Below are 26,079 nucleotides of genomic sequence, written 5' to 3'. Positions count from 1 at the left end.
AAACGCCCGCCTGACAGCCAATCAGATTCCAGGCCATCACTTTGCGTCATTAATATTCATATCTTACCCGTCGCCATAGTAGGATTAATAAAACTGTCCTGTTTCGGTCATGTGGAGAGACGGAAGCCCCGGTCAGCTGATGTTTACGCTCAAAGACATGATGTCATTCAAAAAATTAATGTTTTATGGCTTATGTGATCTCTTTTTATCATGTCGACTACTTAAATCTCTTCTTCGTCACAAATGTTGTATATGTTAATAATATACAATATAATTATAATGCAGTTTCTCGCTTTAATTTTGAAAACCATAGCGGACCCCTTTAACCATATCAAATCATTTTAACGATATTTTTAGTAACTTATTTGACGTGTATTTAAATGATTTTTTAAAATGAAATTAAACACATTTACAAAAATACTATAATATAAAATACTACATTTTCATCTCGGATAAATCCTTTTTTGTCAAATGCTATAGATATTATAAACGTAGTTTTTATTGATGAGTATTTTTATTTTTAAATTGTTATTGTTGTGAAAAAAGCAAAAGCTATATATTTCTCATTCACCTGTCGTTTAAGAACTTTGCCTGCATCCCAGTGTGCATACTATCCATCCTAAATTCTTTGTGATATTAGTCATTTTTAATACCATTTAGGACAGATAGAGTGGATAGTATGCACATTGGGACGCAGGGATGGTTTAAAAAGTTTCGGAGGTGGGTTGAACTATTCCTGCTGCAGGGGCGTGCAATCAGGATTTAGACCGTCGAGGAAGGAAACTGGAGCCTGGGAAAGGCGCTGCCAACCCCGCTCAAGGAATGGAACACACCCGGAACTCGAGTTCCTTATCGAGTCATCTAAAACAGTCTTTGGTTTGAACTTATGGGCAGCATGTGTGTACGAATGTGTAATGTTGAACTTTAAAGAGGGCTAAAACATGTCTGGGGTGGAAGTGGCCAAAGAGGAACTTAAGGAGATAGACATATGTGACATCTGCTCGGAGGAGGAGAGCGGAGTTTTCCTCAGCTCAGGTGCGTCGTACCTTGACGGCTTCTCAGCGTTTCATAAATGGGTTTCAAAGGGACGTTCGGTTTCGGACGGAAACTGTGAGTGCGCCAAAACAGCTTCAGTCTCACTATGCAAGTGCGCAAACGTGCCTCATGGAGCAGCAGCAGGAGAGATCCGTATGGAGAGAGCAGGAGGAGGGGGGCTCCATGAAGCAGGTGTGTATTCGGATGAAGAGGATCTGAGAGCGTCCCGCGCATCATCTATAGTGGACTGTCTGTTAGTGGAGCTCTATGACACATACAGTAATAATGCCAGAGGGGTGGACAGCTCGACCGAAGCCTCCAGCTCAGATGCCTTCCTGGGAAGGAGTAACACTGGCTCCAACTTTCTCCAAGAACTTCAGGAGAAGCACACGAGGCGCCGTCAGATGAAATACCTGGCTCAAAAAGGTGAGCGCCACTTTCTTTTCAAATGCAGTCAGTTACATTCGACTCAAACTTATTCTTATTTATGCAAGTCATTCACTACAGGTGTCATAGGTTTGGAATATGCTAATTACAATTTTTCATGTTTTTGAAAGAATGCTCACCAAGGCTGCGTTTATTTGTTTAAAAATACAGTAAAATCTGTAACATTGTGTGAAATATTACAATTTAGAATAAATGTTTTCTATATTAATCTGTTTTAATATGTAATTCATTCCTGTGGTCAAAGATTAATTTTCAGCATCTTTATTCCAGTCGTCAGTGTCACATGATCCTACATTTTATATACATAATTGCAGTGTGTTATTTTTTTTACTATATTTTTGATCAAATAAATATAGCCTTGGAGGGTCTTCTTTCAAAAACAATCAAAAAATCTTAATAATATTCAAATCTTAATTATTAAATTTTTTGATTGGAGGTGTATGTGCCTTGTGAAGTTCTATTGAATGATTTACAGATTTTTTCCCTTTTTTGAGAACCCATATTTATTTACATCTCAAATCATGATATAAACTGAAGTAGGTGTTTCTTTTTGAGGTTTCTCACCATTTTTATTTTTTTCATCATTTTTAGTCTTTTTAAAAAAAAATTTATTCTTATCGTATTTTATTTTGCTGTGCATTTGCATCTGGAATGACTCTCTTAGCAATATTAAAATGAATATTCTCTCAAAATGATTAGGTTGTTTGAAATGGTTTTGGATGAAGTATATTGTGCCACATTGCAGAACTGACCCAGTTATAATGCCACTCTGAAAGCCAGTTAAATCTTAACCCTTTGTTTGCTGAAGTAATTTAATTGTTGTCTCAGGTGCTCAGGTTCTTTGTAGGCCATAATAACAATTTACATACAGAGGTCTTTTGTACACATGTATGCACAATGTTAAGTCAATCATAATGATCTCAATCTGTCTACATATGTTCAATGTTTTGCATGCATTCATTTAATTTTTGTATGCTTTTTTATTTTCTAACAAATGAATGCATATTGTTTAGCAACCTTTATTTTGTGCTCAGGTCCAGAGGAGTTGAAGTGGATCATTCAGGAAGTGAAGTATCGTATTGGTGTGCAGTCGGCCAAACTGGTGCGTCAGGTCAAGAGGAAGGACAGACTTCGGCAGAAGTTTCAGAAGAACTGTGATATAGTCACCGCCTGCCTACAAGCCGTCTCTCAGAAAAGACGTAATTACAAATCATTCTCTCATTTCACTCCTCTTCCGGTCATTATGTCTTTAAGTAGTAAGTGTTATATTACCCAAAGCTTTCTTTGCTATTTGAAGACTAATGTATTCTCGATCGAAAGCATGTCTTTGCTTTCACTGATGCTTGATGTCTGTTATTCCTTAAAGGAATAGTTCACCTGAAAATGAAAATTTGCGGAAAATATACTCACCCTCAGGCCATCCAAGATGTAGATGAGTTTTTCATAATGGGAACAGATTTGGAGAAATGCAGCATTATATCATTCACTCAGCAGTGGATCCTCTGCAGTGAATAAAAACATCACAATAATCCACAAGTAATCCACACCACTCCAGTCCATCAACTAACATCTTGTGAAGTCAAAAGCTGCACATTTGTAAGAAACAAATCCATCATTAAGATGTTTTTAACTTCAAACCGTTGTTTCCAGATAAAATATGAATCCTCTTTTCATGATATTGCTTTCTCCAGTGAAATGGTAGTCCTGTCTGAATAAACAGAGTGATATGCACAGATCAAGCACTGTTTACAAGTAAAAATGTCATGTGGATTATTGTGATATTTTTATCAGCTGTTTGCACTCTCATTCTGACGGCACCCATTCACTGCAGAGGATCCACTGGTGAGCAACTAATGTGATGCGATACATTTCTCCCAATCTGTCCTGCTGAAGAAACAAGCTCATCTACATCTTGGATGGCCTGAAAGGGAGTATATTTTCAGAACAGTTTCATTTTTGGGTGAATTATTCCTTTAAAAGGGTGTGTAATACAGTTTACATCGGTAGCGGTTGCCGAAAAGCATAAGCTCACACACATCAAATGCTATTTTGCTTCACGTTGTTCTAGTTCTCTGGTGAAGACCGTGCTCTCAAATATTTCACCGCTACCAGAGGATTGACTCCTCCTCACCTTTACAACTGAATTATCTGCATTAGATTCAGAACACAGACTATGTTAAATATCACTGAAATTCAATCCATTTGGTTTCAGAGGTGACTCATTCATGTGATGAGTTTATGACACTTACATGCAAATTTGCACTGTACTGTTGTTGAACTATTGGTCTCAAATTTGTATTTGCATTTTGCTCACAAATTAGTCATTGTGCAGCAGTAATTCCTTTACAGATTTGGATACAATGGGTGCTTTTACTTCATGTATTTGGTTCAGACACAAGCATGCCCAACAAATACAGCGGCCTTGCATCTTTTAATGTCTTTTTCCTCCATTTTATCTACATGCAGCGTGACAAGTACTGTCAAACAGGTACAGTATGAAATCACATCAAAACCATAGCTCTGCATGGTTGCCATTCTTCAGTCAATGTCTATTCTTAATGCAAGAGGTGTCACTTTGTAGTTGTGAATGGTTATGGTTCAGTTTTTTATTTGTTGACACGTTTATTTTTGTAAACATGAGTAGCATGGTTTATCACTGTTGTTTTCACACTAAATGCATGTCAGAAAATATACTAGAAGGCTAATCATCCAATGGAGAAAATATCAGGACTTTATTTATTTAATTTTTTTTTGCCTGAAATTTTTAAACGACTGTTTCGTGTCTCTCTCGGTAGTAGCATAAAGGGTGTTCTCTTCATAGGGTGAGTTCAGGTAAATTTGAAAACATTTGGACAATCATAAAATGTTAATGATCAAATTTACCTATTGTCTGGATGGTTACCTGAATTTGGAATAATTTGAGATAAATTAAAGTAAGAAAACCTACCTTATTGATTTATTTTTATCTTATTTCTTTCACTAATAATTAATTACTAAAATAATGTACTACTTCTTCCATGTTCAAACAGTACAACAGTTCCTCTGTAAATCATTCAGGCTGCTTGTGTAAAATGACTGAATTTATGGTGATTAAACCATCTTATCCTTATTCTTATCTCAGGGCTTTACTCTAATTGAGTCCTAAATCAAGACTGTTTACTTTTAGATTTTCTTGTGTTCTTAAAGGTTCTTTATTGGAATCTATATGGTTCCATGAAGAACCTTTGGCATTCATAGAATCGCTCCATTCCACAAAAGGTTCTGTAGTTTTTAAAATGTTCTTCACACTGGGAAAAAAAAAGAAAAAAAAAAAAAGTTCTTTTAAGAACTGTTCACTGAATTTTGTTTTTTTTTGGAAACCAAAAAAGATTCTTCTGTGTCATCTCTGTGAAACCCCCCTTTTGGAAATTTTTAAGAGTATATAGTATTTTGTTTCCTTATTCCTCCTTGTTAAAGATTAAGGTTGAAGTTGGCATCATAGCACTAGTCATTAATGTTCAGGCCGTTGTTTTCTTCAGCTGTTTCTGGTCTGTAGCCCATCCTCCAGAGCTCCAGCGGTCCCTCCTCCCTCTCAAGCCGGAATGTGACGCTCATATGTGGGTGTGAGACACGCACATCACTGCGATATTCCGCCTCTCCCATCCTCCGCGTTCTTTTCGTTCACCTTTGATGCTTTTATTCTATTGTTCTATTTATAATTCATATGCTTCAAGTACAGACATGCATCTTCACGTATGAGGATGCGCGAATGTGTTGCTTTCCTCTGATTTATTGATCGGGTCGATCATAACGAGTAGGATTTTTTTTTAGATGAAATGATTCTCGGGATGAGATCGTTGTAAACGCGCGGTCACACGGACCTCTCAGGTTTTTCTCCAGATGAAGCAGGAACGGTTTGTTTCCTCTAAGAGGTCGAGGGCTTGTGTGAAACGGCAGAATGCAGCTGGAGGAGTCGGTAATATTATCAGTAATGTGCTGAAGAAACGCAACGGCATCTCTAGAAGAGCGCCGCGCCTCCTGTGCACCCTAGAGCCAGGTGAATGCAGCATGCTTTAAAATCATTATTTTTATTCATTATTAATCTTTGCCCTGTCATTATAGTTAAAACTGTTCCTAGGATTTCCTCCGTCCATTTATTTGCACTGGTGCTGAATTCAGAATGGTGTTTTTGTGATAGGCTAATTAGATGACCTAAAGGGCCTACCCATATTATGTCGTATTCTATATATATATATATATATATATATATAATAAAAATGTATAGCCTAATATAATTTATAATTTTTTTTGCTATATCAATATAATTATGAATTATATAGGCCTATTTAAGTAAACTGTACTTATAAGTAGTAGGCTATGTTAATATAATTGTCGAACTAAAAAATAATTTATGGTTTTGAATTTGAGGTGTCCTGAAAGTTATTTTAGGTTTATTTTAGTCCCTTAAGCAATAATTTGTTATTAAATAAATGTTACGCTCATTTTTAAATATTATTTAGGCTATTTATTTATTGGTCTTTGCTTTGAAAGTTTTAGAATAAAAATTCCCCTTTTTAATATAAAAGGTGCATTACACTGCACATGCCTACTGCTTTTCATTCAGACCCTTGTGTCGTGTCGTGTAATGGAACATGAGTGCAGTAGGAGGGCTGGAGACATGATTGTAATCATGTAACGTTAGGTTAATCCGGAACAGAGCCGGCTGACGAGTGAAATGCAGAAATGGTGCCATTCTACTCCTGATTGTTATTTATCGCATGGAACTATGACAGAGATGGACTCGGGTTGGTGTTTATTTATTGTTATGTACCAGAAAAAAAGTCTGTAGGAGAAGTAGCCGCTTTCGTGTTGATGAGGTAGAGTTGTTTACATATGCGTTTGACAGGATTTAGCATCTTTAGCAATGGCTACTGTGAACGTTACAGCACTGTAAAGAATCCATCGTGTTGTTATAACCCTTCATCGCTCAGTATGACAGCTTAACAGTGCAAAAAAACAGTTTATTTCGTCTTGATACTGGATGGAGTCGTGTATCCGGAAGAAACCGCAGGCGGAAGTGAGCTTCAGCACCGCTCTGCAACGGACAGCGACATTTATCAACTATTCAATATCCCGCGTTTGGTTTCTCGTGATCGATAGTAATACACTTGTCGTTTCCAGTCATTTCTGTTGTTGTTGTTTTTTGTTTTTTGGGGGTATTTATTCCTGTTAGACAAAGATGAGACTCCGAAACTCGAGTTAGGTAACCCGCCTGCCATAAATAAAGAGCCAATATATGAAAACAAACCTTATTTATTATTAATTAGTGACAAAGGGGATGTAGTAAATTTGTAAGAAGATTTATCAAGAGTATAAAGGAATATATTTCAAGAACTTGTCTGTGCATCTGTGTGTTTTAGATGGGCATTTTCAATATTTATTTTTTAATGAGTGGTGATTGCACAACATCCCTTCATTCATTTGTTAATGAGACACCTGCAGCTCCAGAGGAGACATCTTTCTATGGTCATCATTGTCTCACTGATGTCCACTGTTTTGTCTTATTTCAGGGGTGGACACCAGGTTGAAGTTCACTATCGAACCTTCTTTAGGCAAGAACGGCTTTCAACAAGTATGTATTAGCTGCCCACTGTTGAAGATGTGTGTCCAACTCCCCCTAAATAGAAATAAATAAACACTTTGGTTTGCATGTTGATTGTTTTTGTTTGTTTTGCTCTGTAGTGGTACGACGCTCTGAAGGCAGTGGCCAGACTCCCAGTAGGGATTCCCAAAGAGTGGAGGAAGAGGGTATATGTGTTGGAAAATTCTCTTTTCAGACACTAGCAGTGTTTTCATATCTATGACATTTTATGTACTGTATAATGATTGTTTTTTTTTTTGGTATAGGTATGGCTGACCCTGGCTGACCAGTACCTCCACAGCATCTCCATAGACTGGGAGAAAACAATGAGATTCGCCTTCAATGATCGCAGCAATCCAGATGATGACACTTTGGGAATCCAAATCGTGAAGGTATGTGTGTGCAGTTACTTTTTTATTTTAAGACAATTATTTAAGCAGTTATTTATGGAAGCTTGTTTATGCCACAGGATCATCTTTTTGTTTCCTTTTTTTTTTTTTGTACAATTTTGAGTTCATATCTCCCAATTTGGACATTTTTCTTGTAATTTTGAGAAAAAGAAGTCAGAATTGTAAGGTATAAACTCACAACTGCAAGAAAAAAAAAGGTAACACTTTACAATAAGGTGTAATTTATTAACATTAGTTAATGTATTAACAAACATGAACAAATAATGAACAAATTGTTCGATAGAAACTCACAAAAAGTCATAAATATCACAAATTACCTTTATTTTTATTATTTTATTTTTGGCGGAAATGGGCTTCCATTGTTATTTAATTTTAAGGTGTATGTGTGTATATATATATATATATATATATATGTGTGTGTGTGTGTGTGTGTGTGTGTGTGTGTATATATATATATATATATATATATATATATATATATGTATATACATATACATATACATATACATATACATACAGTGGGGAAAATAATTTGATCCCCTGCTGATTTTGTAGTTTGCCCACTTAAAAAGGCTTTATCATTTTATGGTAGGTTTATTTTAACTGATAGAGACAGAATCTCAAACCAAAAATCAAAAAAATAAATAAAAGCAGCATACAAATGTTAAAAAAAGATTTACATTTTCGTAAGTCAAATAAGTATATGATCCCCTACCAACCAGCAGGAATTTTGGCTCCCACAGATTGGTTATGTGCACATGTGGAACACAGATTAGTCCTGTCACTTTAAGAAGATGCTCCTAATTTCAGCTCGTAGTGTGTATAAAAGACACCTGTCCATAGAATCTGTATCTTCCATTCCAACGTCTCCACTACCATGGGCAAGACCAACGAGCTGTCAGAGGACATCAGGGACAAGATTGTAGATCTGCACAAGGCTGGAATGGGCTACAAGACCATCAGCAAGAAGCTTGGTGAGAAGGAGACAACTGTTGGTGCGACTATTTGGAAATGAAAGAAATACAAAATAACCATCAATCGCCCTCAGTCTGGAGCTCCGTGCAAGATCTCACCAGTGGCCGAGCCAGTCTCCAGACCTTAATCCCATAGAAAATCTGTGGAGGGAGCTGAAACTTCGAGTTTCCAAGAGACGGCAAAGAAACCTTAATGACTTAGAGAGGATCTGTAAAGAGGAGCGAACCAAAATCCCTCCTGAGATGTGTGCAAACCTGGTGACGAGCTACAAGAAACGTCTGATCTCTGTGCTTGCCAACAAGGCATTCTGCACCAAGTACTAAGTCATGTTTTGTTTGGGGATCAAATACTTATTTGACTTACTAAAATGTCAATCTTTTTTTAACATTTGTATGCTGATTTTTTTTCTGGATTTTTTGTTTGATATTCTGTCTCTATCAGTTAAAATAAACCTACCATAAAAATGATAAACTTTTCTTTTTTTTTATGTGGGCAAACTTACAAAATCAGCAGGGGATCAAATAATTATTTTCCCCACTGTATGTGTGTGTATGTGTATATACTGTGTATATATAATATTGTGAAGTCACTAAATAGGCAATACAAGTTGTACAGTCATTATAAGGCAAGTAAATAAATCGTGGCTTTAGAGTAGGCATTTAGCGTCATCGATCTTTAATGGAATCGAGTCAGATAAAAGGTTGTATGGTGCAGCAGGATATTTGCTCATTGTAGTGCGTCAGTTAGTGGGTAATGTAACAGGTGGTGTATTTGTGTAGCTCTGGATGAGAGAGAACGGTGATCTATCAGGCACGTGTGCACAAGTGAGCAAAGTTCAGCGTGCTTATTTACTTAAGACCTGTAACACTTTGTTTCCCGCCTCATTCAGGACCTGCACAGGACGGGCTGCAGTTCATACTGTGGCCAGGAGGCGGAGCAGGACCGCGTGGTGCTGAAGCGGGTGCTGCTGGCATATGCCCGCTGGAACAAGACTGTAGGATACTGTCAGGGCTTCAATGTTCTGGCCGCTCTCATCCTGGAGGTCACAGAGGGAAATGAAGGAGATGCGTTGAAGGTTTGCCTAGACACCTATGAACTCTGTTTTTTTTTTTTAAACATTTATTTTTGGCTGTTATTTACTTATTTTTTATTCATTTTTGAGGAGGCACCAAAGGCAATCCTTGCTTGATGCCCTAATTTTTATTTTATTTGCAACCAGAATTCCAACTTATAACACTATTTTATTACATGCATGATTTTATTTTATTTTTTGTTTTCTTTTGCTTTTTCTTTTATTTTTGAGTTCCTTTTTTATTTTTCTTGCCAATATCATAGTTTTTTTCTATTTAATTTTAAAATATTTAATTCCTTTTTTAAAATTATTTGATTGGTCAAATCACATTAATGTTTTGTTAAATCTTATTGTTTTTTATTTAAATTTGTTATTATATAAGCAAGAATATATGCTAAAATTCATTATCTTTTTATTATTGTTTTTTGAAAGGTGATGATCTATTTGATCGATAAAGTGCTTCCCGATAGTTACTTCGCCAATAACCTGCGTGCCCTCTCAGTGGACATGGCTGTGTTCAGAGATCTGTTGCGACTGAAGCTTCCAGAACTTTCTCAGCATCTCCACCATCTCCAGAAAGTAGCCAATCGGGAAGGAGGAGGTGTGTAGTAACCCTTTGTATATACAGCATATGGATGCAAAAGAGCTATGTCTGTTCCAGGTCAACTGCATTGTGTTGGCATTGTGTTTCAGGGAGCTATGAGCCTCCACTCACCAACGTCTTCACCATGCAGTGGTTTCTCACCATGTTTGCCACTTGTTTGCCTCATCACACCGTGCTGAAGATCTGGGACTCGGTCTTCTTTGAGGGCTCTGAAATGCTGCTGCGTGTAGCTCTCGCCATCTGGGCCAAACTCGGAGAGTAAGTTTATCGGTCATCTGTCCATGTTAGAGAGTGGCAGAATAGGCCAGATTCCAAAGAAAAATGTGATCGTAAATTAAATATGAGATAATTTTCAGCTTGTATCAAGCGTTCTGCATCTTTCTCTCTCAGGCGAATTGAGGAGTGCCAGACTGCCGATGAATTTTATAGTACTATGGGCTGCCTGACGCAGGAAATGCTGGAGCACAACCTTATCGACTCCAATGATCTCATGCAGGTAAGACTTATAAAAGATCTTGAATAATTAATGTCATTAATTATATATAAACCTTATCATATAGCTAAATCAATTGTAATATAGTGTTGAAAATACCGGAAGTTTAATTTTGGGGCTAAAAGCGTGTGTTTTCGTCCCGACAGACGGTCTACTCCATGGCCCCGTTCCCGTTCCCCCAGCTGGCTGAGCTCAGGGAGAAATACACCTACAACATCACCCCGTTCCCGACCCCTGTCAGAGCGAACAGCAGGTATGAGAGCTGAAGACACTCGACGCCCACAGCACAGATGGCATCCGTGAGAGTTTAGTAGTCCTAACACGTGAACATGACTGCAGGGTGGTGTTTTATGGCACACGTGTGTATATTGGCATGCAAATATCAAATGCAAATGTTCTGCCTTATCTCCACAAGTGTTATACTCAGTTTAAACATCATTTTTGACTTTTTAAAAGAGATGTAGGCAAGCAACAATGCAATTACAAAACATGTACATTTTTCTTGTATTTTTCTCTATTTTAAAATATTTATTTCAATTATTTAATTACATTGTTAATTATTTTGTTCCTGAATATTTTTTTTTTGTATTTTATTTATTTTTTTATTTCATGTTTAAAATAGATTAGTTCATTTTATTTTAATTCCATTCCATTTCTTTTATTTTTTGTTGTTATTTTAAAATCTTCTTTTCTAACTTATTTGAAAACATTGAATTACATTTTTACGCATTTTTATGCTTTATATAATTGTTTTATATTTTGTTTTTATTTAATATTTTATTTCATGCTTGGTTTCATTTTATCTTTTATTTTTGCATTCTTTATCATTTTATTTTTAAATATTTAATAACATTTTAATTTATTTTTCAATTTTATTAATTGCTTTAATGTTATATTTTCATATTTATTTTACTTGCATGCTAAGTTTTATTACTTTATTTTTGTTTCTATTCTTACAATTTTTAAATTATTTTATTAATAAATGCAACAAAATATTTTTACATAATTTAATCTGCACAATTTCATTTAATTTAATTACTTAATTACATTTTTGTTTATTTTTCTATTATTAAAAAGTTACTTTTGTTACATTATAATGTATAATATTTTATTTTTATGCATGATGTTTTTTCCCATGTATAGTCTGGCACTCCATGGATGGGAGAGTGATGATGATGCTGACATGGATGATGAAGACACTATTGTCACTGCTCTGGGTTGCCTGGGGCCTCTTGGAGGACTTCTGGCCCCTGAGATCCAAAGATACCAAAAGCACCTTAAAGGTCTGTGTCTAATTATATTTTATAAGGCAAAAACTGAAAGCAGATTTAATAGTGCAGTGTGTGAGGTTCCAAACGTCACTCCTGCTCCATGATTTATATTCTGTTGAACACAGGAATTTATCAAATGCACAAGATGTTTCATGAAATGATTAATAGTGTACGAGTCTCTAAATCTTGGCAGTGTCAAAAAAAGGGTGTTCTCAAGGAGTAATGCAAATATGAGTGTGGCTCACTCTGCCAACTCAACCCTGGCAAATCCTTCCCAATCCTGTCTGAATTTGTCCTCAACTGGATTTAATTCTCAATGCATTTGTTGTATCTGAGGTGGGTCAACTCATTCCAGCTGTCCTTAATTACAGCCTTCAATTCCAGTGAAACTAAACAAATGAAAGGGCTGTGTCGGCTCCTTTCCAAACATCACTCAAGTTGCCCAATAAAATGTGTCTCAGATATTCTTGCATTTTCATTTTGAATGTTTTCTTTGTTTTCATCTGTTCTACAGATCAGAGAGCGGATCAGGGCTCTCACGGCAGTAACATGGCCGAGCTGAGTCCCGGGGCGGTGGGTGCGGGACGGGCCGAGCACCAGGCGGCCATCAACAGCATGATGCTGGAGCGCATGAGCACCGACATCAGCGCACTGAAGAAACAGTACTCGCGCATCAAACAGAAACAACAGCAGCAGGCCGGGCTCCTGTACATCCACACAGGTACAGGTCTTCATTTTGAGCGTTTTACAGTTGTAGATGAGTTCAGGAAGTGATAGAAGGGATAGTATGTAGTGTTGGTCAGTGTGTTGTGGCATTTTTCCCAGGACCTCGAGTGGAAGCTGAAACTATTGAACCTCATCAAGCCAGTAAACCACAGAAGCACCACACTGGTACTGATTTTTATGGGTCAACTATGGTTTCATTATATATAATTGGTGCAGTAGAGCTATTTTGATCGGTGTTGGGTCTGCTACTGTGTAATGCAATAAATCACACTTCGTTTGGCATTTTGGTGACATCATAATAATGATTGCTTAATATTTGCTTTGCAGGGGATTGGTACATGCTAAAGCTTGTTAATTACTTTTACATTTACATTTCTTAAAATATTGGCATGGGCAGCACACCAACACATAGTGCCATTGCACTTCAGGAGTCCTGAGTTCAAGCCCCGGCTCGCTGACCTTTCCTGATTCCATCCCCCTCGCTCTCTCTCCCACTTTGCTTCCTGTCTGAAAATACTGTCCTAAACTAATAAAGGCATAAATGCCAAAAACAAAATTAGTTAATAATTTATATATATATATATATATGATTGATTTGATTGATGAACATGTAATATTGCAGTAGAACCTCTACAGGGTATAATGGAGAATTAAAGTCAACATGAATTCATAATAGGCCCTATTTATTTTCAGAACACACATTCACAGAACACACACAGTATTTTTAGCAATTCATAACTGCACACTATTTAAAAAGGTTACATTTTTGCAATAATTTATTATAAATAATTTTATTTTATATTATATAGAATTTATTATTTTTATCAGGATTCTGGGATGAATAGAAAGTTCAAGTCTTTACTGCCATTTTTGATTGAATTAAAAGATTTAAAGCATTTAATTAACGGCATTCATTTCTTTTAAAATGAATTCATTATAGGCCCTATTTATTTTTAGAACACATTCTTAATGTGCACAGTTCATAACTGCACATTATTTAAAAATATAGAATTATATATAAAATTGTATAATTATGTAGAATTTATTTATATTTATATTATTTCTATAGTAATGTATTATATAGTTAATTATGTATGTGTGTGTGTGTGTGTGTATATATATATATATATATATATATATATATATATATATATATATATATATATATATATTATGTATATATAATATATATATATTCATTATAATAGGAATTTATGTATTTTTATATCAATATGGTACAAGATTAACCTATTTAAATCAATGTGATGAACATGTTAATTCAAAAGTAATCTAAAAGTATATACTATATTATATATGCATTGTAAATGTCTCTGTTACTTTTGCTTAAAGCATTAATTGCTTTCAAAATTAAAATAAAAATGTTCTGACCCCAAAATTTTAAACAGTAGTGTGTGTGTGTGTGTGTGTATGTGTATATATATATATATATATATATATATATATATATATATATATATATATATATATATATATATATATATATATATATATATATATATATAATTTCTATGTAAGAGTATTATAATTTATAAAACTTCTGTCTTTTAACAAACTGTCAGCCTTTGAAACCACTTTTCATGTTGACAGTCTGTTTACAATTACTACTGTTTTACTAGTGTTTTTTTTTACTTGTTGATATTGATTCTTCACAGATAAGTGTCCAGCCACCAGTATCCTTCCCTCCCAAATTGGTCCCTCCCCTGTGGTCAACCATCTTCTCCTGGGCAGGAGGCCCAGACCCAGTCAGCAATCCTCAAAGAGCGGGATCATCCATAACGGTGGAGGTCCTCAAGCCCACTCCACACCCAGCCAAGATCAGATGATTCGGGCCAGACATCACTCGCCCTGGCGCACACATGTGCGAGCGCACCGGAGGAACATCGCCAGGGCACGGGCGCAACTTGGGTTTGATGATTCGCAGGAGATAGAAGACGAACAAACAGATGTGAGCAAAACAGAAGATGCATCTGAAGAGGAAAGACTTGAGGATGAAGAGCAAGAGAAGGTGGAGACAATAAGCTCGAATGTCTCTCAGGAAGATCACAGCTCTGGAGAAGGAGAAGATGTCCAGGAGATCAACAAGCAGTTTTCTTCTTTGGAACTGGAACCAGAACTTTCATCAGAAGCAGCTTCTGATCCAACTCCACAACCAGAACCAGCTTCTGATCCACCTACACCAACTCCACCACCAGAATCAGCTTCAAATCCAAATACACCAACTCCACCACAGCCGGAGCCCGAACCCACGGCCTCAGCTTCGCTCCCATCCACCCGCCGTCCAGGTTCAGACTCCTCCAGCTCAGAAAGCGGAGGCTCCCTCAAAAGAAGCCCATCAACGTCAGCAGGAGAACCTCCGAAACCACAGCAGATCTTCTCCCCGTTCCCTTGCATCAAAACCCCTCGCAAGTCCATCACTGCCAGAAACCTGGGCCTCTACGGTCCAAACGCCAGGACTCCAAATGTGCACTTTCCCCAGATGAGCAGAAGCATGAACAGTGTTGGAAACACCACAAGGCGACGATGATGAATTGTCGACTACAGATGAGCACTTGGGTTAAAAACTCCAACCACGAAAGCACATCTCTAGTATGCTTCCAGATACTCCAAAACATCTACATTTAGGAACAATATTGGATAATTTAATGCTTCCATGAAGTTTATATAACATGAATTTATGAAGGCTGTTTCCTGTTTATTTTCTTTTTTTAATGAAACCCTACCTAAACATCTGGGAATTATAACCGGCATTGAAAGTATCTCTTTTTGCATGTTCAAGTCAGCAGTATTCGCTACAATGCACAGTGTATGTTTACTTACATGCTTCAAAGCTCAGAAAATCACAATCACATGTATGTAAAATTCTCATGCTAACTGGGAAATGCTGCAGTTCTGCATCACACAGTCCAAAAGGATTTTTAGCACCCATTTACACTATTTAATCCTATAAAGTCAGCAAATTTTCCATGTTCGCTTGTTTCTGTTGTTTTTGACAACACTGGTGTTCATTTTTCAATCGTGTCAAGCCATTCATGTTTCTCTTATTTTGATCTTTCCTTAGTAAATTATTCATTTGCCATCTGAATGACACAAGTTGTTGAAAAAAAGTTCTTCTCTTTTATTTTTTTTGATGCTCCTGTCAAAATGCTCCTGCAATTTAACGTCCCTTTGAATGTTTCTCTTCTCTCTATTAATCTTTGGTGCTTATGAGTAGTGGAGGATCACAAATGTCCCACAGAGAATAAAAGACGTGCAAGTATGGAAAAAAAACTCTTCAGTTTCTACTTATTTCTGTTGTTTCCACTCCAATAAGTCATTTGTGTTTGCTTTTGAATTAAAACCACAATATTAGTTTTTCAGGCATAAAATGACACCTACTGTACAAAACATGTAATCCAACTACATGGATGGACTGAATGGAAATGTATGCATGTTGTATGAAAGTGACATATTCTGTTTTGAACCAAAATAACCACCAGTATCTCACATTGGCATGATTTTATGAGTGTCTTCTGAGCCTAATAGAGATTGTGCTCTGGTTAATATCAACAGTCATTTAATCTGTCATTTTTACAAGGCCCTCATGAATAATTGAATTGTAAAATGCATTCAGCCTGAAGAGGTTTTATATTTAGCTCTTTAAAAACCTTCCAGAAACTACACCAACACTAGACAGTTAAGAGCTTATCATCTGTTTAAAGTCCTGTTATTCCACTCACATCCACAGTGTAACACCATGTTATTTAGATTTGGAGAGTATAACGGGCATAATTTTTGCTTTGTACAGTAATGTTCTTTGGACACATTTCTAGTTCCTTCCATACTTCTTACATACTGTAAAGAATTGTTACCATCATATGATGTGCACAATGTCAAATCAAGGCCTGTGCGTGCTTAAGTCATCCTAAAACTCCAATAACCAATATAATTGGTTTAACTGCGATATAATTGTTTGTCTGTGGTGTGGCATCAGTGTGTTGTTAGATTTCAGAATGCACTGCGAGTTCCTCTTCTGCAATGTCCATGCATGGAGTTGCAAATGAGAACTTTACTGTTACATGTTTACTTTAGTAGGCTACTTCAGGTGTCTTGAGCATCAAAAGGATGGTTGAAGCCACCACCATCTTGTGAGAACTTTGCACATTTTTAAATAGTCTGAAAGCATGTAACAAATTCATCTTTTCCTCACTATTTTTGTTTGAATTTCTTTTAATCAGCCGGTGTTTGGCTGATTTTTATTGAATGCAAGTCAGTTCACCACAAGTTCACAGGTGTAGTAGGCCTAGTAGAGAATGGAGTTAACATGTTCCGCTAACATTACACCACCACAACCAAAGTGTTACCTTAATGTTAAAAAGTTCTTTAGAATATTTTTGCAATTTTTTCTTTAAAATAAGTCGCCCCAGTGTGATATGTTACGGCCAACAACAACATTTATGCTTCAGTGTGGTTAGGCTCAAAAGCTTTCAGTGGCTGCTGACTGCTGTATGAAGCCATGAACCCATCAAGGAGGCCAAACTGACAAGCACTGCGGTAAAAGTCCGATAAATTCGGTGAGTAACAAGCCATTGTGTTTCTTGTTGCCTATGTGAGTTTCATTGTTAACACTTGTTTACTACTTAAACGCTAAGCAGACAACTAGAATCATACAATATGTTTAGTAGCATCTCCATATGTGGGCATGCGAAAAGCTGGAAAATATTTCAAAGCCTTTAATAGTTAACCTAGCTATTGCATCATGTCGACATCTGTTTGCGGTTACCAGCAGTTTATGAGGTAGTAGCAGCCGTGCGGTAGTCCTCGGGTGATAAGAAACATGTATTTAAAACAGTTTACAGTTGGGGATTTCCCAGATTTCTGGTTAATTTTATGAATTGACGAAAATGGAGGGAAATGATTTTATCCTTACACTCCCCTTTCTTTGTTTTATAGCTTTTGTAATGATTGACCACTAGATGTCGTTGTTGATCTAGCTTAGTTTTACTTCTCAAATAGCCTCATACAGTTCAGGAGCTGATTGTGGGAAGAAATGCCCTGTGTTAATAATATAAATAATGCAACAAATAACTCATTGAAAGCATGTTTCAATAAATATAAGGGCTTTTAATGAGTCTTTCATATAGATCACATGTGAAAAGATGACAGACGTGTACTTTTGTTTTGAACCCTCTTTGCCTAAACATGCAGAGAAAGAGAGAAAAAACACAAATATATACATGTCATCATCATGATGGGCTCAAACATCGGCTCTTCTCTTAAACACTATATTATTGATATAGTTTTATTGTAATGGTGTTCAGCAGGCACCACCGTGCTTCTTCAGGTTCGAATAATTAATCTATAAAACATCATAGTGTTCATAAATCCACATGGGGAAAGATGTTTCCTTGACTCCGGCTGATATGAAGATGCAGTGTTTCAAAAAGAAAGACACATATGAATCAAACAGGCCTTAAAACTCCTTAGGCTCCAGTTTATTGTTTAATCTTCCCTAAAGACCCAAATAAACCCTGAGTGTCATTTGTGCTGGATTTATGCATCACTGTGTCCTTGTGAGAAAATGTTGGATGCAGATTTCCCAAGGGATTCTTGAATGGTCTGAATTTAGTGTACTGATCGAATGGGCAGACGTGCCTGTTGAGACTGGCAAGATGCCGAGTTCTGCTCGTATTTACTCCACGTATGATTTCCTCAGGGGCCAATTTGTCTCATAGGGCAAAGGACAAGCTTGAAATTCATCTATGAATGATGCGACTGACCGAGTTTGTTTTTCTGGTCGTCAGGGTGTTACTTTAAAGTTTGCAGGGGTTAGAAATCGAATTGATTCAAATGAATTTTCGAATTTCTTACTATCTCCCATGAAAAAACTAACCCGATGATTTTGTTGTCATGTATGATTTGAAGATGTTTCAATGGAAGCAAGAACATCTGACCGTATAAATTTAGATTATAGTGCCCTTTTAGAAATAGAGCAGAATCTTTTGTTTATTTTTTTATTTGTTTTTGTTTTAAAAAAATTTAATATTTATTTCTATTTAATTTTTATTTAATACCAGATGGGTTTTTTTGATCCAGAACTGAAAGATGATTGAAAACAAGAATAATAATAATAATAATAATAAGTAAATAAATAAGAAATAAGTTGTTTGTGATGATTCTAGCAACATGATCCACAGCTAAAAAAGATTGCCATCTAATAAAAACAATCAAATATAATAAGAATTAAAAATAACAAATAAAAATAAGTTGTTGCCTTATTATCCAAAGCTGAAAAATTATTGCAATCTAATGAAAACAATAACAAATAATAATAAAATAGAAATATATTGTTTGTGATGATTCTAACAACATGATCCACATCTGAAAAATGATTGCAATATAATAAAATAAAAATAAATTGTGATGATTCTAACATGATCCACAGTTTAAAAATGATTGAAATATAATAAGAGTATATAATAATGAAAATAATAAATAACATAATTACGAATTAAAAAACATGATATCGAAAGCCAGTGTGTGCAAATGTAAAAAAACATACATATATATATATATATATATATTTTTTAAAAGGTCTAAATTATATGGCTGTGTCATGATGATGCAGTGTGACTTCTGTTTTCCCACCTATTTGAAGTTCCTGTGGAAAACCCCATTCCTGTCCCACCCAGTGAACCAGTAATGACTTTATTCAGAAGCAGAGATGCTTCCGTTTTGTTAATTAACTGGCCGGGTGATGGCTACAGTAATCCTTCAATCCGGTTCAGACATGGATTATTTATCCGTCCCGTACGGGAGCGGGGACAACATGCGTGAATCCCACACTGACGTCCTCTTCTGCTCTGCTCCTGCACAACTGTGCCATAATCTACATGTTATAATCCATGCATGCATGACGGGGCGTAATCACACTTCCTCTGCGTTTCCGGCAGGATTACTCTGTGAGGAAGTGAAGGCTTACACAATCCGTGTGTGTGTGCTGTACGGGTGAGAGTTTCATATTAAACTTCAGAGAGCCAATAAAATGCATTGACAAGTAATGTTTTTTTCCAACTGATACTGGAAATTTAATAAAAGTCAGAATGTTGAATTCATATCTCACAATTCTGATTTTTTTTTTCTAAAAATTGCAGGTTAATATCTCACAATTCTGAGTTTATATCTTCATATTCAGATTTTGTATCTTGCAATTCTGAAAAAAAGTCAAATTTCTGAGTTGATATCACATAATTCAGACTTTTTCAGAATTGCAAGATATAAACTCGCAATTCTGACTTTAATTCTCAGAATTGCGAGTTCATATCTTGCAATTCTGAAAAGGTCTGAATTTTGAATTTAAATCTTTCAGTTCCAAGTTTACACCTCACAATTCTGACTTTTTCTCTTTTTTTCCCATGGCAGAAACAAACGTCCATAGCTACTTATCATTTCTTCATAATTATGTGAAATTTACTAGCAGTTTCTGACTGAAAAGCACATTTGTTTCAGTGCACTTGCTTTGCTAGTCAAAAGTAGGTGTTATTCTATGAGTATTTTCTGTCTTTGGTTCAGAAAAATAAATTGAAATGCACATATTTTAATCTAACTTTTATTTTGTTAACTTTTATGAGTTGTTAGAGCTGACAGAAGACTTCTGGAGTGCGTGTTGATCGGTCAGTGATGTTGGTCTGCTGTTCTCGCTTTCACTCACTCAATTTCTCATTCATTAACTTTCTCTTTGTATGACAGAAGTTACGTGTCATTCAGCGACACAAACACAATCATAACATGTCAATGTAAAGAGCAGACAAGTGCAGACAGGGCTGTTCTCTGGGGTAATAATAACTATAATCAAGCGGACGTGCCCACTCACTGACTCATCTACAGGAAAGGTCATATACACATTAAGAGCTTCAACCATGCATTCAGCAAATGGAAATTTAATAATCTGATAAAAATCAATTATTAAAAGGTCAGTTAGTTTGTGACCTGCGGAGTGATTTTTTCTTTTTTTTCTGCGGCTAAAATAGTTCTTGCATTTGCACTTGTATACATTCGCTTGCCTTTTTGTCCCCACGGGCTCATAAACAGAGCATGGGAACTAATGCAGACTATGTATTTGATTAATGGTTTCATTGTAAATTTTGTCCTGTGTGCTTAACGACACAAAGCACGTAAAAATCATAAGCTCATGAGGGAGGTTCCAGTCCTCCTCGTGGAAACAATGCCCTGCTCTTAAAATGGGTGCAACGACACACACAAGTTGAATAAGACGTGGATATGACGCCAGACATAAACACAGAGAGACAAATAAGACTAATATTGGAAGTAATCAGCCAGTTCCTCCCAGTGAAAGTGTATATTTGGGTAGTTGGGTCTCATTTTGTGCCAATACCTGCAAGTTAGCACAAGCATATAACTCCTGCAATACAAATACACATATAGACATTGCTATTGCTCATTTACTGTAAAGCAGGTGCGAAAGAATAATGTTATTGTCAAACATTTTGCATAGGAGTCTATTGAAAGCAGGTTATGGTAACCAGGATACAACAGATAATAAATGTATTGATCTATTGTCCAAATAATGAGAATCAGCACAACAGTATATAATGAATAATTGTAAACATTATTCACTGTATTTGATTGATTTTACCCAGTTTCTGGTTAAATAAATACATTTATTGATACATCACAATAATGATATATAAAAGTAAATAAATAAATGTTTGTAAATATAATTATTTATATGTATTATTTATTTACGTTTTCATTTTTGACAAATAATATTTAAAAATATTATATATATATATATATATATATATATATATATATATATATATATATATATATATATTATTAAAATGTTTTTATATTTATATTATTTATTCATTTTCAACATGTATTTAAAAATATTATTTATTTCAGATTTACATTTTCAGATTTAGATTTAAATTGTCCTTGTCAAGGTCTGTTCCAGCTCTGTGAAGAGAGAAAAAATATAGTAATATAGAAAGTTGTAATATTACATAAAATATTGTTGGTTCTTCATGAATTACAACAATATGAGTGAATAATGTGCATGCAGTACCACGATCAATTACACCAATGCACAAATAAATACAAACAAAGAACATTTTTAGAATTACAAATATTTAAATTGTTATTGATTCAATTGACTTTTGAAAAAATAAAATACATGAACAAATAAAATGTTATAAATATATATTCCATGTTTATTAAAAGGTTAATTGTATAAGACACTTGTTTTGCATTTAGCGGAGCAAAAAAGGTTGAGAATCCCTGCTCTTGGCAAAATATTGGTATGTTTAAGTATGTTTTGTATCACAAACAACAAAGCCCAAGGCAATTTCCCACAACTATTGCAAACACAGTAAAACATGCTGCCAGCCAAACACACGACTGCTTCCTTCATATAAATATCCTCTCTCTTCCCCCCAAAATGGGCTAAAAGTGGAAAAATTAAACACTGCACCTGAAAAAAAACTGCAAAACCTCTCTTCATTTCCACAGTGGACATGCATTTATAAATAATTTCCACTTTCTAGTTGCTCCATCTCACAGAAGCTGACCGAACTGCACAGAGTGAGCTGTCAGAAGTCGGACAATTTAAGAGGACAATTCCCACTCTCCCTCTGCTTTTAGTAAGGTGGAATGGGGGTAAAAGACGAAGAGAGCAGTTCACTGATGGGATGAGGACGCGGCACAGACCCCCGAGACATTATTGAGTGACATTGAAAGACATTCGAGCCAGAAGAATCTTGGCATTGAGACTTATTGCTCCTGCTGTTAGTTGACCAATGACATCTCTATACATAGACCAAGTAAACAATTAAATGATTCTTTTCCACAAACTGCTTCTTTTGGACAGTTCGTTTCAATACACTTGTTTATGTAATTATGCAATAACATAACATACTGTATATGCAGTTATGTTATTAAAGCACCCAATTAATGATGTGAAACAAATGTTTAAAGCATATTAAGATAAATAAGCTAGTATTAAACAACAACTGGCTCAAGCCCTGAACTGTTTCAAAAGAATGATTCGTTTGCGAAACAGACATCTCTACGGACCGTTTGGCTCTGAATTACAGGTATTAATATTGTAAATAATGTTCTGTTTTTTGCAGAGACTGATCGTTTCACTTCATAAGATCTCAATGTATCATCAGGAGCCACTAGTTTTAATTGTGTTGCTTGTATAAAAATTTGAAGTTTAATTCAATGTGCTATTTGTCGTTTCTTGGTAATTATTTGTGAAATTTACTAGCAATTTCTGAGTGAAAGTTGTTTTAAAGTAAATCCTACAGCAAACTGGTTTCAGTGTACATATGCATAAAATAAATTTAAATTAATGCATAAATAATATGCATATATATAGCAAAATAAAACATGTATACATATAAACATATAAAACATATGCATATTTAAATTATTGTATATGCATTTTGCTAGCTATACATGATACATGTATAAAGCATATTTACATTAAGATGCATTGAATTTTAGACAACTTATTTCACAGGAATTCACCAAATGTTTAATTTGGCTGCTCTTGCAGTTGGTGAATGACACATGTAGGATATCTTCTGCACTGATCTCATAACTAAACAACTTTGAGCATGTTGCTAAATTAAATGTCAGGATTAATTTACAGGTTTAAATTTGATATCATTCTTGGACCATGCATTTGTCTTTTTTTAAAAACTCTCTACAGACCAAATAATATAAACAATATTTCAAAAAAGATTTTAATATTACTCTCAGATTTTGGAGTTTTCATCTTTTCCACAAAAACACTTGCCCACTGACTTCATTTGTTTTTCATGCCTTACATTGAACTTTTGGAGACCCCCATAACCCTTCAGATGTAGGCTCAGGTCTTACATCTACAGGCGATGTTACATGTTAGACACGTTTGGCTGCAGTATGTGATTTAGCGTTTTTCCAAACTGCATGTGTGTGCATGTGTGAATGCGTGTGCATATTTGTGCTTTAGCGGTATGCTCTCTCTCTTCTGTTCCAGCTGTCAATACTTAAATTGTAGTGTAAGGTAATTTAGCCTAAAGGATCACTGTGCAAATTCTGAGGCATGGTATTATAGAGCTCATTTCCAAAAAACTAAACTGAAAGCCTATACTGAAAGGTCCATTCTGCACACTGACTTCATTTACTTTGAAGCACTTTTTGCCATTCTGTGTGTCTTAGTGTGCAGTTCTATGCTTTATCTGGATTATTGGGTTGTAGCTTAATGTATCCCATGATGCAATTACACGAAATTTACAGGAGATGAATGTGCCATGAACATAATATCCTTCAATATTGTGTGTGGGACTAACAAGACCTCTGAACGCTTGTTAATTCAAATCCCCAGGTTTTATTTCTGCGTTTCACTGTTTTGTCTGTAATCCAGCTTATCGGCTGGTAATATTACATTAGTATTTACGGCATTAGCGGATTTGTCATGGGGTCATGCGTCACGACAAATTAATTCTCCATATTACATCATGACTTCCTGTGCTTTTACTTGATTGGCCATCATAATGGGCCATTCTCAGGAAACTCGGGTGCCATTTGTGCCAGAAAATAACAGGAAATATATATCTTTTTTTTCATATATTCATGTATGCATTATATTCATTACATTTACATTTAGTCATTTTGCAGATGCTTTTATCCAAAGCGAATTACAATTGGGGAATACTTAAAGCGAATCTTCTTAAAGAGGCAAACAGACACAGGAAGTGCTCGCAGTTACATAAACTCAGTGCAAAAATAGTTCAGTCTAAAAATGTATCTATTGAATCTGATTGCATACACTGCATTGTTCAGTCACAGTATTTTGTGCTTCACAAAGAAACAATATTATGTAATATTACAATCTTTTTACATATGCTGTTTTTAAAATCAATAAAAAGAGAGAAATGTGTGTATATAATAAATGTACATAATAAATCCATCAAATACTGTGTATTACACAGCTGCAATTCACAAGGACATTTTATAAAAAGGATTTGTCTCTGTAATTACAATTGTGCCAATTCTCTATATTGATCGTTCTAATATATAAATATTTTTCACACAATAAATCAATAACTTTTTAATTTCCTGGTGCTATTTGTATCCTGGTTACCATATCCTGCTTTCAATTTACCCTCATTTTATCTCCATTAAAACGCAGCCATTGAGCGTTTGTCCACCTCCACATCCGTGAGTCTGAATAAAGGCCAGTGGAAACTCACTCCAGCAGTTCTGCTCCGTATTACTTACATTATTTGCATTTGATTATGGAAGATTCTCAGAGCAGCTCAATGAGCGGGTCACTGATGTGTACCTGACCGACCGAAGAGCAGGAACCCGAAGAACGGACGTCATTGTTCGCCCTCACACTCGTTCTCCTATGTGTGTGTGTGTGTAGATATCGGGATGTATTTTCCCGCGTCCCTCGGTTGCTTTCTTCTCTTCAGAGGAGACGTGGTTACCTGGTGCTTTTGGTTTCCTCTGAGGACATCTAAAGGTGAAAAGCTGAGAGCTACAAAGACGGATGTGAATTTGAGGTTGTGATGTCTAGGCAACAGAAAGTATCTGAAAACAAACTTGTTGTGTTTGTGTAACAGTGCATCAGAACAGGAATTTGGGAGGCAGTTTAATTTGGCCTGCGGTTATCATATAGACATGTTGAAGAGAATATGATTCAGGTTAAGGAATAGTTCACCAAAAAATGAAAGTTTGCTGTTAATTTATTCACCCTCAGGCCATGCAGGTGATGTAGGTTACTTTTTTTCTTCAGTAGAACTATAGGTAAAAGAGGATTTTGAAACTGAGGTCCTTGATTCATAAAATCAAGTCAATGGCTACCAGCACTTTCAGAGTCAAAAAAATAGTATTTTCGCTAACACTTTATTATAAGGAAACCTTCAAATAAAGTGTGATCGTATTTTCTTGTAAAACACTCTACAATAATAATCTTTGACCTTTTCTTCAACTTAAGTCGCTTTGGATAAAAGTGTCTGCTAAATGACTAAATGTAAATGTACAAAATTCAATACTGCCTGTACAATAAGCAAAAATTAATGGCAAGAGAATATCTGAAAGTTCAACATCAAATGTGAAAAGTAATTCAGACCTTCTAGACGGTACAATGTCTTACTGACCACAGGTTAAATAAGAGTCGGTAAAATTAAGCACTCAAATCACGGCAAATTAAATCACGTCAGGCTGTGACAAAGTGTAACCGATGCTGCTGTTACTGTCTGAGGAGCTGTTTAGACAAGACCATAAAGACTCACGGGACAGATCTGAAAGCCTCTTGTTTTGCATCAGATGTAACAAGCGTTTTTCCTCACATTCGTCTGTCTTCATCTACAGGAAAGAATGCAGTGCATTTACAGCCTACAACACATTC

General features: G+C 35.6%; 1 protein-coding gene across 4 annotated transcripts; it reads left to right on the top strand.

Moving 5' to 3' along the window:
• Window positions 1-728: 728 nt before the first annotated feature.
• Window positions 729-15,987, top strand: tbc1d30 (TBC1 domain family, member 30). Of its 4 annotated transcripts, XM_058774110.1 has the most exons (14): window positions 729-1,461; window positions 2,517-2,681; window positions 7,032-7,093; window positions 7,204-7,269; window positions 7,369-7,494; window positions 9,377-9,562; window positions 9,992-10,160; window positions 10,253-10,421; window positions 10,554-10,659; window positions 10,803-10,909; window positions 11,800-11,939; window positions 12,442-12,648; window positions 12,753-12,818; window positions 14,327-15,987. In XM_058774110.1, the coding sequence occupies exons 1-14, from the start codon at window positions 942-944 to the stop codon at window positions 15,196-15,198; spliced, it is 2,961 nt and encodes a 986-aa protein (XP_058630093.1). In that variant the 5' UTR covers window positions 729-941; the 3' UTR covers window positions 15,199-15,987. The 4 variants fall into 4 exon arrangements, with proteins under 4 accessions (XP_058630093.1, XP_058630094.1, XP_058630095.1 ...); XM_058774111.1 differs by lacking the exon at window positions 12,753-12,818 and having other exon boundaries at window positions 730-1,461; window positions 14,327-15,985; XM_058774112.1 differs by lacking the exons at window positions 729-1,461; window positions 2,517-2,681 and adding an exon at window positions 4,356-5,518 and having other exon boundaries at window positions 14,327-15,986.
• The last annotated feature ends 10,092 nt before the right edge of the window (window positions 15,988-26,079 follow it).

The sequence above is a fragment of the Onychostoma macrolepis genome, chromosome 04 (genome assembly GCF_012432095.1).
Source record: "Onychostoma macrolepis isolate SWU-2019 chromosome 04, ASM1243209v1, whole genome shotgun sequence".
Classification (NCBI taxonomy): Eukaryota; Metazoa; Chordata; class Actinopteri; order Cypriniformes; family Cyprinidae; genus Onychostoma; species Onychostoma macrolepis.
The sequence above is the reverse complement of the archived record's forward strand: the minus strand, read 5'-3'. Positions and strand labels throughout refer to the sequence as shown.

What these genes read in the sequence shown, in the direction of transcription:
- tbc1d30 (XM_058774110.1), top strand. Translation starts at nt 942, where the DNA reads ATGTCTGGGGTGGAAGTGGCCAAAGAGGAACTTAAGGAGATAGACATA. An exon ending in TGGGAATCCAAATCGTGAAG is followed by an intron (nt 7,495 to 9,376) that starts GTATGTGTGTGC and finishes CGCCTCATTCAG; the next exon opens with GACCTGCACAGGACGGGCTG. An exon ending in AGCCAATCGGGAAGGAGGAG is followed by an intron (nt 10,161 to 10,252) that starts GTGTGTAGTAAC and finishes ATTGTGTTTCAG; the next exon opens with GGAGCTATGAGCCTCCACTC.